The sequence below is a fragment of the Capsicum annuum genome, chromosome 6 (genome assembly GCF_002878395.1).
Source record: "Capsicum annuum cultivar UCD-10X-F1 chromosome 6, UCD10Xv1.1, whole genome shotgun sequence".
NCBI classification, from domain to species: domain Eukaryota; kingdom Viridiplantae; phylum Streptophyta; class Magnoliopsida; order Solanales; family Solanaceae; genus Capsicum; species Capsicum annuum.
In genome coordinates, this window is record NC_061116.1 from 215,294,691 (window position 1) to 215,307,972 (window position 13,282).

At 34.3% G+C, this 13,282-nt stretch overlaps 1 protein-coding gene across 1 annotated transcript; it reads left to right on the top strand.

Annotated features, from left to right (window-relative positions):
* Positions 1–6,104: 6,104 nt before the first annotated feature.
* Positions 6,105–12,344, top strand: LOC107875850 (phytochrome-associated serine/threonine-protein phosphatase 3). Its single transcript, XM_016722712.2, has 10 exons — positions 6,105–6,485; positions 7,662–7,808; positions 7,930–7,997; positions 8,483–8,540; positions 9,827–9,937; positions 10,020–10,070; positions 10,309–10,452; positions 10,524–10,619; positions 10,710–10,781; positions 11,949–12,344. The coding sequence occupies exons 1-10, from the start codon at positions 6,405–6,407 to the stop codon at positions 12,030–12,032; spliced, it is 912 nt and encodes a 303-aa protein (XP_016578198.1). The 5' UTR covers positions 6,105–6,404; the 3' UTR covers positions 12,033–12,344.
* Positions 12,345–13,282: the final 938 nt, after the last annotated feature.

The window sequence follows — 13,282 nt, forward strand, 5'->3', positions numbered from 1 at the left end:
AATATCAAGGATTTCACATGTATTAGTTATGCATGGCATAATATACAATAGAATATAATGTACATTAGTTATACATAGATTGAAAAAGTATACCAAATAATATATTAGTAATACGCAGAGCTAGTGCATGTATTATTTTTCTAATGCATCCTACCAAATGATCCTCAACATATAATGCTAGGTTCACATGAGATAATAACTACCCTAACCGCCTGTTTGGATAGTGGTTTGCTATGGTATGGTTACCATGGGAGTCATGTTTGTTTCCATGGTTTTCTAAAAATGGTGGTATGGTATGTTACTATTCCATGGTTTGATAATTATGGAATGAGGCAATTTCTTGAACCATCAATTTGATGGTGTGGCATAGTTCTCCCTTTTTTTTTCCAACTTTGCCCTTATGTAATTTTATTAAAACCCATTACACCCTTTTACTCTTCTTAACCTTATATACTTTCTTCTTCAACTTAACTCTCTTCTTCATTACAGCATCCATCTTCGGCATCACCCTAGCATTTAACATAGTAGTATCCTCAGAAGAAATAAGAGAGGTTGCTACCCCATTGACGCCTTTTAGGATTTTTTCATTTTCGGGGTTAGAATTTTCAGGTAGAATAGATATAGGTATAGGTATTTTGCGAGGCCGACCACGACGGGGACGGTGGGAAGTGGAAGAAGGAGGTGGGTCAATGAGCTCAACATAGCTGACAGAGAAAATGACGTCATCAATACCCTCATTAAAAATTTATAACAAGTAGGGGTATTTTAGTAAAATTACCCGTTAACATACAATACCATACCATCAATCCAAACAAAAAATTATTATTAAACCACAGTGAACGATACAGTCCATCCAAATATGGTACAAACCATACTGTACCATACTATACCATACTGTACCATACATTATGAAACCATGGCAAACCACCATCCAAACAGGCTGTAAAGTAGGAGATATTAAAGAAAAAACTATAATACATAAATATGATTTTTAATTTAACCTCAATTGACATACATTTATGTCCTTCAAATTTGAATAGTGACACGGGGCTCTTGAGTTGAATGATGCTTAAGATTGAGGAAGTGGTCTTATTGCACTAGCAGACATTCAACGTTTCATAGTGTTTACTAAGTAGGCATGTTCGTTTTATGTAGTATAAATACAAATAGTCTATAAAATATTCAAGAAGAGAATGGGCTGAAAGGCTCTCTCAAGTCTTTAATTAAATGAAGGTGACAAGTGGATTCCATAATATTATTAAGTTAAAAAAAATAAAATCACTTAAATAATTAATACAGTTATTTGACAACTGTAATATATGTCCCAATAATTATCAAAGTTGTCCAACAACTTTACATAATTGTCGAATAATTCTGTAAAGTTGTCGAATAATTTTGATAGTTGTTGAGACAACTTCTACAATTATTGAGACAATCTTTTTAGTTGTCAGAATGAAAATATTAAAAAAAAAAATTGTTTTCTTTTTTATTCTTTTTACCTAATTTTTAAAATTTGAAGGGCTCCCACTTCACTTACAAACTTGTTTGTCCCTTTAATTCAAAGTTTCATATTCAAGGGTGTGACCTAGTGGTTCAATGAAGTTGAAGTTGCGTTGAGCATCCTGAGATCTCAGACAAACACTAATTGTGTTTTTTCATCTATTTTAATCTTGATGGACAAAGTTACTTGATACTTGTAGTTGGTGGCAGGTATCCCGTGACATTAGTCGAGATGCATATAAGCTGGCATGAATACCATGGTTATAAAAAAAGATATATGTAAGACGCCACATAAGATGCGAATTGCCACATAAAATAGATGTATCTACCTATTTAATTTTATACAATTTCAAATATCTATTTATACACACCGAAAGTGATAAAAATATAAATATTATTATAAAACAAGAAAGAATAAAGAAGAAGAGTAGAGAGAATAGAGAGAGATTCTTATTTCTTCTCTTGAGAGATGGGAGATCATAATATTGTAAATACAATGAACAAAACTCCTCTATTTATAGGGAAAATTTACTTCTAGTCTGAGTAAAAGACAGATGCTTCAAATCTCAATAGATATCAAAGTAGATCTTGATAAACATTCACTATAATGTAAATACATTTATAACACTCCCCCTTGAATGTCTAATTGGTAGATAATGTGCCTCGTTAAAACCTTACTAGAAAAAAATCCAGTAGGAAAAAAATCTAGTGAAGGAAAAAGAGTACACATCTCTAATAACACACATTTCGGCTGCCTCATTAAGAACCTTACAAGGAAAACCCAGCGGGACAAAACCTCGTAAGGGAAAAAGAGTACAACGCGTATTAACTCTCCCTAATGAGAACATCCTTGAACCTTTGCATCCCGATCTTGTGCACCATCTTCTTAAAAGTTTTAATTGGAGAAGACTTGGTGAATAAATCAGTCACATTGTCAGTTGAACGAATCTGTTACACGTTAATATCATCATTCTTTTGTAGCTCATGTATGTAGAAAAGCTTTGGCAAAATGTGCTTCGTTCTATCTCCATTTATGAATCCTCCCTTAAGATGTGCTATGTATGCTGAATTATCTCTGTATAAAATTGTGGATAGATTGTCATATTTCACATCACATTTTTCTCGAATGAGATGTATCATGGACCTCAACATACACATTCTCGGATTACTTTATGAATAGCTATTATCTCAGCATGATTCGATGAAGTGGATACGATAGACTGCTTTGTATATCTCCAAGATATTGCAGTACCACCACATATGAACACATAACCTATTTGAGACCGAGCTTTATGTAGGTCAGATAAGTACCCGACATCAGCATGACCAATAAGATCAGGACTGCAATCTTTAGAATAAAATAAGCTCATATAGCTTATCCCATTTCGATGTCTCCTAGTAGGAGTAGAAATATACCTTGCTAACATATTAACCGAAAAGGCTATAGACCTTGTAGTATTTGCAAGGTACATGAGTGCATCAATTGCACTGAGATATGGTACTTCATAACCAATCCAAATCGATATATTTCAAATTTCAGCAAATAATCTATTGCTTTGAAAACTCTCCAAGAGTTTCAATGATTTTCAAGCTATAAGCTTATACAATATAAGGATTATAAATAAGTTTCCCAGAAACTTTTATATGCTTCAAGCATTTTGAATCCTTAAAAGTTTTTCACATAAGTTTTGTCAAGTGACAATATTCAACATTTCATGAGTGACATCTTCAAATATCTAGACTGCAAATCAAATAAGTTTTATACTTACCAAGATGCATCATTTCATGTCACTTGATAAATGTTTCTACGTCAACATGCTTAAATTATCGTAGAATTCAGATCCTCATAATCTTTCATAATATTATGCCAATATTGTATCAAAGATATCGTTGACGGTTTCTCATTTTGTATTGGTTCACAATGTGACATAACATTTTGAGATCTTATCACTTCATTATTTTCAGGTACCTAGACCTATCATAAGGTTTCATGAAGTGTTATGTCGTAGGATCTTCAAAAGTTCATTGCCTTCTTATTATGATTATTTGTTCCTTATTCTTTTCAAGGATTATTTCATTTGAAATCGATTGGTCTATCAAGCTTCACGCATGCATAGAATTTATCCTTTAAGGACACAAAATAGGAGCACTTGCAGCTAAATATGAGATGCTTTCGGCATTTGACTTGAATTATCTTTTAAATGAAGATCTAATGATAATTCTTAACATATTTCATAGCTGCTTATAATCTCCCCCTTATGTTAGGAAAACTAACATACATCCTCTACTTCTTTGAGGAATCCATCTTTGTGCAACATAGTATATTCATTAATCGTATACCGTACATCAAAACTATTAGATGGAATAGTTGGTTCATGACCTTGAACCAATTGAGGGGGAAAAATAATCATAATTTATTGGTCTAATGCATACAAGTGTTATTATATGCAACATATCATATTTCAGACCAACACATGAAGCTTTGTTCTCATTAGCGATGGTTTAGCTATTTATCGAAGGCATTCAATGCCAAAACATCATCATCAAAATAACTTTCTTGATTGCACAATCTGAAAATTATGTTCTTAACTCAATTTTATTGAGCAGACAACTTTATGAATGTCAAACTGCAGGTTGACAATGAATGTACATATGATCATCTTATTGATGCATTTTTTTCAACATATTACATGATAGGTGAACGAGCCCTTTTCACCTTTTATACTTTTCACATTTTAAGGGATCCAATCCCAAAATTAGTTGGTCCAACCAACTTCTCATGAGAACAAGCAACATTAAAGTTCATGAAGAATTTTTGAATTCTTCAATATATGTTTAATACTTAATATGCACATCTTTAAGATGTCGCAATCGTTCTTGTCAACTTATGAATTTTTATGCTAGTAAACTCCAAGTTTACCATGATATGTGTTATTGCTTTAGTAAATTTCAGATTTACTATTATAGGAATAAATTTCAGGTTTACTATTTCAGAAGTAGATTTCAAAATAGCTTTTCTTAATTATTCAACCTCTTTCGGAGGAGAGTTGTGATACCATCACAATCAAGTGCAAGTTGACATTAATAAGCTTCTCATTCCCCAGGAATGGAATATAATCATGCCTTAAGCGTATCAAATTATCATAGCTTAGAACCTCTTTCAAAATATTGGTACTTCAGGAGCAACTCGAGACATACATGATCTAGAGAATTTTTCTCTAACATATCTTATGATCATAATACGCGTGAAAAAATATCATTATTTTTTATGATCATTATCATATTGTCCGTCCAAGCATATATTCGTGTATTCAATCACTTGTCTTCTTTCAGACATATTATGCACTGCTACCACATACACCTCAAGAATGAAGTAGGTTGTCATATTTCAAACTTATAATATATTGCTACCATATTCACTTCATGGAATGAAGCATATTCAATAGGCCAAATTTCATGACTTTTCATCAAACACCTATTATTTTGCCTTAGCCATCACAATATCATCAATACATGCATTGAGATCCAATCTCAACTATTATCCATATAAAAGCGTCTTAGGCATAAATTAATAGGACCTGAACCCAACATATTATCATCCCTTTTGATAATATTGTTCTTGAGGAATAAATCTAAAATATAAATGGTTCTAAACCAATTATTTTTTCTCAAATTCAATAATAATTATATTAGTAGTAGCAAAAGAAAGATAATATAAAGAATTACTAACCTTGAAATCCTTCAGATTTATAATCTCACCTTGTTTGACAAAGTCTCGTGCTGATAACGTGTTATAAAATAATAAAAAGTAAAAAGAAGGGTAGATAGAATAGAGAGAGTGATTCTTATTTCTTGAGAGATGAGAGATCATAATATTGTAAATACAATGAATAAAACCTCTCTATTTATAGGTAAATTTACTCCTAGTCTGAGTAAAAGACAGATGCTTCAAGTCCTAATAGATATCAAAGTAGATCTTGATAGACATTCACTATAATATAAATACATTTATAACAAATATCGCATATATGATATATCAAATTTAAAACTACGTTTATGTATTACTCCCTTCATTTTAAAATAGTTAATCAATGTTGATTTGACACATCCCTTAAAAAAAAAATTATTATGGATTTATTTTATCAAATTAACCTTATTAATTATGTTTTGAAAATATAAATTTGACTATATATACACTTTGTTTAGTTATTTAATGTAAGGGTATTATTGAACAATATAATAAAATTCTCTTGATTTCATCAAAGAGACAATTAAATTGAAATAAATATTTTTAAAAAGAGGGTCAACTAAAATAAAAGGAAGGGAGTATGTAGAGAGAATTACTCTCGACCCTTTTCTTTTTTTTACAATCCTTTAATTTTAACTTTTTATATGACATATTTAGGATTATAAGATTAAAAAATATTTTGATATATTTGACAAAATTTTAATTTAAGGTCACAAGATTTAAATTTTTTTTTTTATTTTTTTTAAATTTTGTGCCAAGATAAAATAGGTAATTTTTTTTTTGAAACAGAAGTAGCTACCAACCACAAGTGAAATTGAAAAATAAAACAGAAAAAAATAAATAATCACACTAGTGGGGTTTCCAAAAAGGTGGTGCGCGGGGGCGGGGGAGGTTTGGGATGAAAGGGTAAAATAGTCTCATCAATTTTCTGGCCAAAATACCAGTGTACGTAAAGTTTCACAACTCGCCAGGGTTTCAAAATTCACTCCCCATCCGTCGTAGAGATCGGAAAACTCTGTTTTCTCCGATCGAGCAACTTCCCGGCAATCAATTCACCGGAAACGGCAGCTGAATCAATCGTCTCTTCGACAGTACATTGCAGAATATCCATACACTTATACTACTGGGTAGGTTAATTGCAAGGAGCAAGGGCGAAATGGATTTGGACCAGTGGATAGCCAAGGTTAAAGAGGGGCAACATCTGGCGGAGGACGAGCTTCAGCTCCTCTGTGAATACGTATGTTTTATACTACTATATTTATTTATTTTTTGTTAAAAATCATATGTACAAGTATTTTACAGTATTAGAATGGAATTTGTCGGAATAGAGCATAGATTGATGTAGAAGATTCTTATAACTGAGCTTAAATAGGTTGATTTGTTGGCACATGTCTAACAAGTTGTTTACTGATTAATTTTTTAAATAATAAATTTTAGTCATAATAAATGTTAATGTCAATCTTTCCATTTGGTTCATTACTCATTGGAAAGCCTTTTTTCGGGTTTAGCTTGTAGATATTGTTGATTTTGTTTTTTGTTTTTTAGGCTTGTGTACAACAACAATAGCATGCCTGAGTATGGCGAGGGTAGAGGGTACAGGGTAGAGTGTACCTAGACCTTACTTCTACCTCAGAGGTAGAGAGGCTGTTTCAGATAGACCTTCAGGTTGAGGAAAAATAGTTCTAAACGGTCCAAAAAAAAGAAGTAATTGAAGTACAATAAAAAGTAACTACAACAAAAAAATAATAGTTTAAGTACAAGGCTACAAATAATTACAAAAATCGAAGGACCAGAAAGTACAGGAGCAATACTACAACTAGGCTACTAGTTTTTAGGCTTGTGTGGAAGGGAGAAATGTCAATGGGGATTATTTGTGCAAAGATGTCTTACATTCATCAGATTAGTCCCATTTTCAGTTGAGGAAGTTAAGTTAATGATTTTTTCTTACGTGAGTGTTTTTTTGTGAGGTAAGTTTCTTCTCATATAATGCCATGATTGTTTCATGTAAATCATTTGACTTCCTGTGGTACTAACCAATCCAGCATAACAAGAGCTTGTCTTCTTTTTGTATGCTTGATAGAGAGTCAAGAATAAAAAGAATGACTATCTGAAGTATGGCACATACACAAATAAGAGCAGGTCTAAATTGTTTCTTCTATAGACATTATTCAGACTAAAGTGTTTGATTGCATTCGGCACAAGATACTGATGGTGCATTAGTTTGGTATTTCCTGCACATCAGTCACATTAACAATAGTTATTGGGGTTATAGGTTGTCATAGGCAGATGGTTTTCTTTTTTCGCATTTGATCAATAATGTTTGCTGCCTTGCACTTCAGTGTAAAATCTAATTTTACTTGAGAGCATGCATTATATTTCATTTCTGTCTAAAACACGTGACACTTTTTCACAGGTTAAGGATCTCCTGATCGAGGAGTCAAATGTGCAACCTGTTAATAGTCCAGTTACTGTTTGTGGGGATATACACGGCCAATTTCATGATCTAATGAAACTTTTCCACACTGGTGGTCATGTGCCAGAGACAAATTACATCTTTATGGTAAAATTCATATAGTTTAATCCTAGTCCATAGATGGACTTTTACGAATTATCTTGTTAAAAAATTTATGCCAGGATTGTATTTCGGCACTTCTGTAGTAAGATCTCTCATATTTGGGCAGGGAGATTTTGTTGATCGTGGATACAATAGTCTCGAAGTTTTCACAATTTTGTTGCTCCTTAAAGCAAGGTATGGTAAGAAAAATTTATTTAGAATTTGTATCACTTGTCTGCTTTTAGAAAATGGTATTACTGCTTTTCCCTTACTGTATCAGGATGAAGCATTGGGTTGACAAAATTGTTAATTGCCCTGTGAACTTTGTGCTGTGGGCACATATATTTTGAAAAATGTTGTATTTATCTTTTCAATAAAATTGCTGTGAGTAATGTTTTGTTTTTTAAAACCAATTTTGATGATCTCGGGAAGCATTGAGCTTTTATTATATTCATGCTTTCGCCTATATGTTATGATGGTTCCCCTTCTCTTGTTCTTTGTCTTTTACTTTACCCAATATTTTCATCTTTAACCATTAACTCATATTATCTTCTTTGCTTCAGTTGAACAAATGTGAATTTCGTATGGCACTGGTAGCTGTTCATTTTTCTGCTAGTATATTGAAAGGTGATGGGCATTGATTCTTATTTGTCTACCTTTTGTTTTTTATTTGCTTCCAGATATCCTGCCAACATTACTCTTTTACGCGGGAATCATGAGAGCAGGCAGCTAACTCAGGTATTAGATGCTGTGATTAAACTCATAGATAACAGCTACTTAAGAAGTTTGTGTTTGCGTCAAATACCATAGATGAGCTTGGGATTCTTTATTTGAATTTGAAGGGAGCCATTCTTGACCCCCCCCCCCCCCCACCCCCCCCCCCCCCCCCCCAAAAAAAAAAAAAAAAAAAACTAAAAATGCAATTGGTCTATTGCTTTCATTGGCTGTTTGACTAATTATGTGCAGATTTAAATTTGGCAGTTATTGCTCCCTAGGCCTTTGGGAGTTTGACTAATCATGGGAAAAAACAAAGCTACTTTGTTTTGAATTACAGTTTTATACCTAACTTGCGCTTCTCGCATAAGAGCTTTTGGGTAGATTGTCCAGCTCAACTTTTTGGATTTCTTGGATTCTCTGATGATGTAGTATAGAAAGAAGACCCCCCCCCCCCCCCCCCCCCCCCCCCCCCGACTTTAGTAATTTATGCAAGTACCAGCTTGGTACCATTATATCAAAATCCATCTTACCTTATCCCCCAAAAAATAAAAAATTCCCCCGAGGCCTTTGATCAGTATTAGTGATAGGGATTTATGGGAAGGGTGCATGCCATGAGTTAAAACCCTGCTGATGGAAGCTTGGTATTTAAATGGAAGCAAGATAGAGGGGTGAGACCATACTCCGCCGAGTTTCGAACTTGTGAGTCAATTGGAATTGGGCCAGCTAATACATGTTATTTCTCAATTATTATTAAAAAAAGATAAAGAGAAAATGAGCTAGCTGTTACTCTCTGTGAGGGTTTCTTTTTCTTGAACTCACGTCTGGACGATGTGCAACGCTCTCTTGCATTCTCAATGATTATGGTAATTGCATTCTATGCTTATGGTAGTGTTATGGGTTCTAGCCTTGAAATATTAATAAGGTTAGTCCTGATGAGTGTGTTGCAAAGAGCTAACTGAAGTAGCCTTTTAGCTTGGTGCAGCTAATGTTGATGCATTCTGGAGTGAGCTTACTTTGTAAGTTTGCTCTAGAGTTTTCTCCGCTCGGTCTCTCGGAGAAGTAATTTATCAATATTTGCAGGAGTAGATGTTTTGAATGTATAACTTGAGTTTTGTCAACATTTCTTTAATACTCTTATTATTGTTGCTGCTGCTCTTATTTTAAATTGATACCTTTGGCTTTGTTCTGTTCTCACTTAGATGCTTTGAGGATTTGCTTCCATAGGATGGACTTATGCATGGTATGCAAAGAACAAGACCTCCCAGACATGCTATTTTCTGATCTTTACTTCTACCTGTTTTTAATAGGTCTATGGATTCTATGATGAATGCCAAAGGAAGTATGGAAATGCGAATGCTTGGCGGTATTGCACTGACGTATTTGACTACCTCACTCTCTCGGCAATTATAGATGGAACCGTATGTTCTGGTACTCTTGATAAGACAATAATTGCTTGCCATCTCTTTTATATCCTTTTAATCCATCCGTGTTGCATTGCAGGTACTATGTGTCCATGGTGGCCTTTCTCCGGATGTCAGGACTATTGATCAGGTAGGTGAATTGAATTTTTTCATGTTTGGGTTTTACTGTAACAAGTTTCAGATTGTTTGAGTGTATGGATGTAATATATCTTCACTTAGACGATGAAATCAATGTGTGGGATCATAGAGAACTAACATTGCTTCTTGGTTATCCACTGAGTTTTCAAGCTAGAAACAACGGATTTCTCTGTTAACCCAAAAAACAAATAGATAACTAAAATAGCTTCTTTTTTGTTTATGACATGCAGATCAGGGTGATTGAACGTAATTGTGAAATTCCCCATGAAGGGCCTTTTTGCGATCTTATGTGGAGTGACCCTGAAGATATTGAAACATGGGCAGTAAGTCCTCGAGGAGCAGGTTGGCTGTTTGGATCCAGGGTTACCACTGAGGTATGTGGGTTAAAGATGTTAGTTATCGCTACATGTCCTTTTCTAACAATATTCCCATGCCATGTTTGCAGTTTAATCATATCAATAAGTTGGATTTAGTTTGCCGGGCTCACCAACTTGTCCAGGAAGGTCTGAAGTACATGTTCCAGGACAAAGGACTCGTAACTGTGAGTATTGTACTTTTTTATTGCATATTGAACAGAGATTCTTTTAAACATGTACTAAGTATATGTCACTATTTCCTTTGTACTATGAAGGTCTGGTCTGCTCCCAACTACTGTTATCGCTGTGGAAATGTTGCTTCAATACTGAGCTTCAATGAGAATATGGTACTATTGCATTTTACCTTTTTTATGCTTATTCAACTTCAAGTTAGCCTTTCTGAACTAAAGGGATTACCTAGTAATGTCTTTTTTGTTTGATTAAGTGTTCTTCCAATCATTGTACTTCAAAGTGATGAGGACCTATTTTTAGTCTTATTAATTGATTTTGTTCAAGCCGTGAAAACAGCCTCTTGCAGAAATGCAAGGTAAGGTTGCGTACAATAGACCCTAGTGGTCAGGCCCTTCCCTGGACCCCACTCATAGAGGGAGCTTTGGTGCACTGGGCTGCCCCCTTTTTAATTGATCTTGTAATGCACTCGATTCGACATGGTATGTGTTAGTAGCCAAGTGTATGTATGTGTGTCTGTGTGTTATGTCAGGTTAAATTGAAGTTTGCCTATCTATAGTTAGATAATAGAAAGTTATTGGACTTCATCGTTAACTTTGTTTCTTATCAGAAAATTATTGATGTAATGTGTCGAAGGAATTGCTAAGTATTTGAATCAAATTTGAGATCCACTTAAATCTTATTGAATGAAGTATCACGTTCCAGTAAAAAAGGTTGGGAAATGTGATGCGAGAGAATGATGCTGACTGTTCCTTGTGTAGAACTCCTTGTGGAACTGCTTTATTGCTCTCGTTTGGTGAATCGTATTAGATATAGAAGATTTTTATAAGATTTGTTTACCACTGTACACTAGGACAGAGATAGACGAATCAACTGGACTTGTGCTTGCATGGACGTCATAGAAAAGTTGATGGTTCATTTGCAAAACTTTATTAAATGAGGATAGAAATAAATTTTCAAGTGTTAAGCAGGGTGTGGAACTGCATTGTTGTACTGTCTTAGCTATAGAGGAAACATGAAGTATTTTAGGCATTTTCTCTTTAGAGCATTCTTCAGTAGCCCTTGTTCTATGATCTAAACCCAGCTTTCAGTAGCACTTGTTCTATGATCTAAACCCAGCTTTCAGTAGCACTTGTTCTATGATCTAAACCCAACTTTGGAATGTTTAGTGTTAGTGTTGCATCTCTTTGTATCTATGTTTTCATACATGTTTCATTTCCCTCCTCTTTCCCGACAACATTTTTCTATCTATATGGAACTTTTGCTGTCAGTAGCTGTGTTTCGTAGCGTCTTTCTTAATTCTTATTTTTGGTTTGCTTTATCAGGAGAGAGAGGTGAAGTTCTTCACTGAAACTGAAGAAAACAACCAGATGCGAGGACCCAGGACAGGAGTACCTTATTTCTTATGAGTGCGTACTTGCCTTCTTGATTGATATTATTTCTACTCTGTGCTGGTCCTTATTAGAGGGAAATTGAAGCGGAAACTATCAACTTGGTGGGTAGCAGATTGCTATGCAGCTTGCTGCTATCACAAGATGGCGATGCTGATCCTGCTTTCGAATAGTTTGTGCAATGTATTCACACTGGTCTTTAATATTGTTCCCATCTGTTCCATAATTATTCTTACCTGTGTTATATTTTTAACTCTACCTCAAATCAGATTACGAGATCTTAGATTTCTTCTTGCAATGGTAGAATACACTTTTCTTGTTCTTGAAAAATGGGTCCATTTCCTTAAAGAAGCGCAGTATTAGAAGCTAGTACATTTTTGAGGCTAATACATTTGATGTTTTGCTTTAAGCTGTGAAGTATGGTAAGTTGCAGCAGCTGAGGATTTCAAGAATCAAGGGCTGAAATCGGCATTTGTTTTGCTTCCCAAAAGGGAACTTCTCAGTTTTTTTCCTCGAAATTGTGGAACACCTTGCTGCTTGACTGTAAAAATAACTTAGTAATTGTCATTTGTGCTGCAACTGTTCACCATTATCTAACATCGTAATCACTGTTGGTCTTCACTCTTCAGTTTTCGAGTGCTCCTTTCCACCATTCACAGAACCCAGGAGAATGTAAGAAGTTTCTCGTTTCTTTAATTTGAAGTAACCATTTAGCAGTACGAGTAAGAGTAGATGTATATGCCATGTAGAATAGAGGGCATATCTGGAATATCATGCAAGTATACTGATTGGCGCGTTAAATGTTCAGGTTAGATCAAATATGACAAATTAAGCCAATGAATGAGTCATAACAATGTGGTTGAGTTGTGGACAACGGGTCAATGTACAACCCTTCCAACTTTGATCCATTTGTTATTCAGAACTTCAGTTGGTCATCCTTTCTTGGGTTTTGAATTATAAGTCATTTAAATATTGAGTCGGTAAAGAATATTTAATAACTTGGGTAAAATGGATGTATAACAATAACAACATATGCCGTGTATTTCTACAAAGTAGGATCTACGAAGAATAGAATGTACGCAGTTCATACCACCACTTCAGACGAAGTCGTTTGTCTGTTTCTTGGTTGATGCACATAGGGAATAAAGCCTCGAGAGATACTAGTCTGAAGTGTGACGAAGTCGTTTGTCTGTTTCTTGGTTGATGCACATAGGGAATAAAGCCTTGAGAGATACTACTTAAAATGAACCTATTTATGTGTTATTTCA

Coding starts and splice junctions, on each gene's coding strand:
- LOC107875850 (XM_016722712.2), top strand. CDS start 6,405: ATGGATTTGGACCAGTGGATAGCCAAGGTTAAAGAGGGGCAACATCTG. Junction 7,998..8,482: donor TTGTTGCTCCTTAAAGCAAG/GTATGGTAAGAA, acceptor ATTTGCTTCCAG/ATATCCTGCCAACATTACTC. Junction 10,453..10,523: donor GATCCAGGGTTACCACTGAG/GTATGTGGGTTA, acceptor CCATGTTTGCAG/TTTAATCATATCAATAAGTT.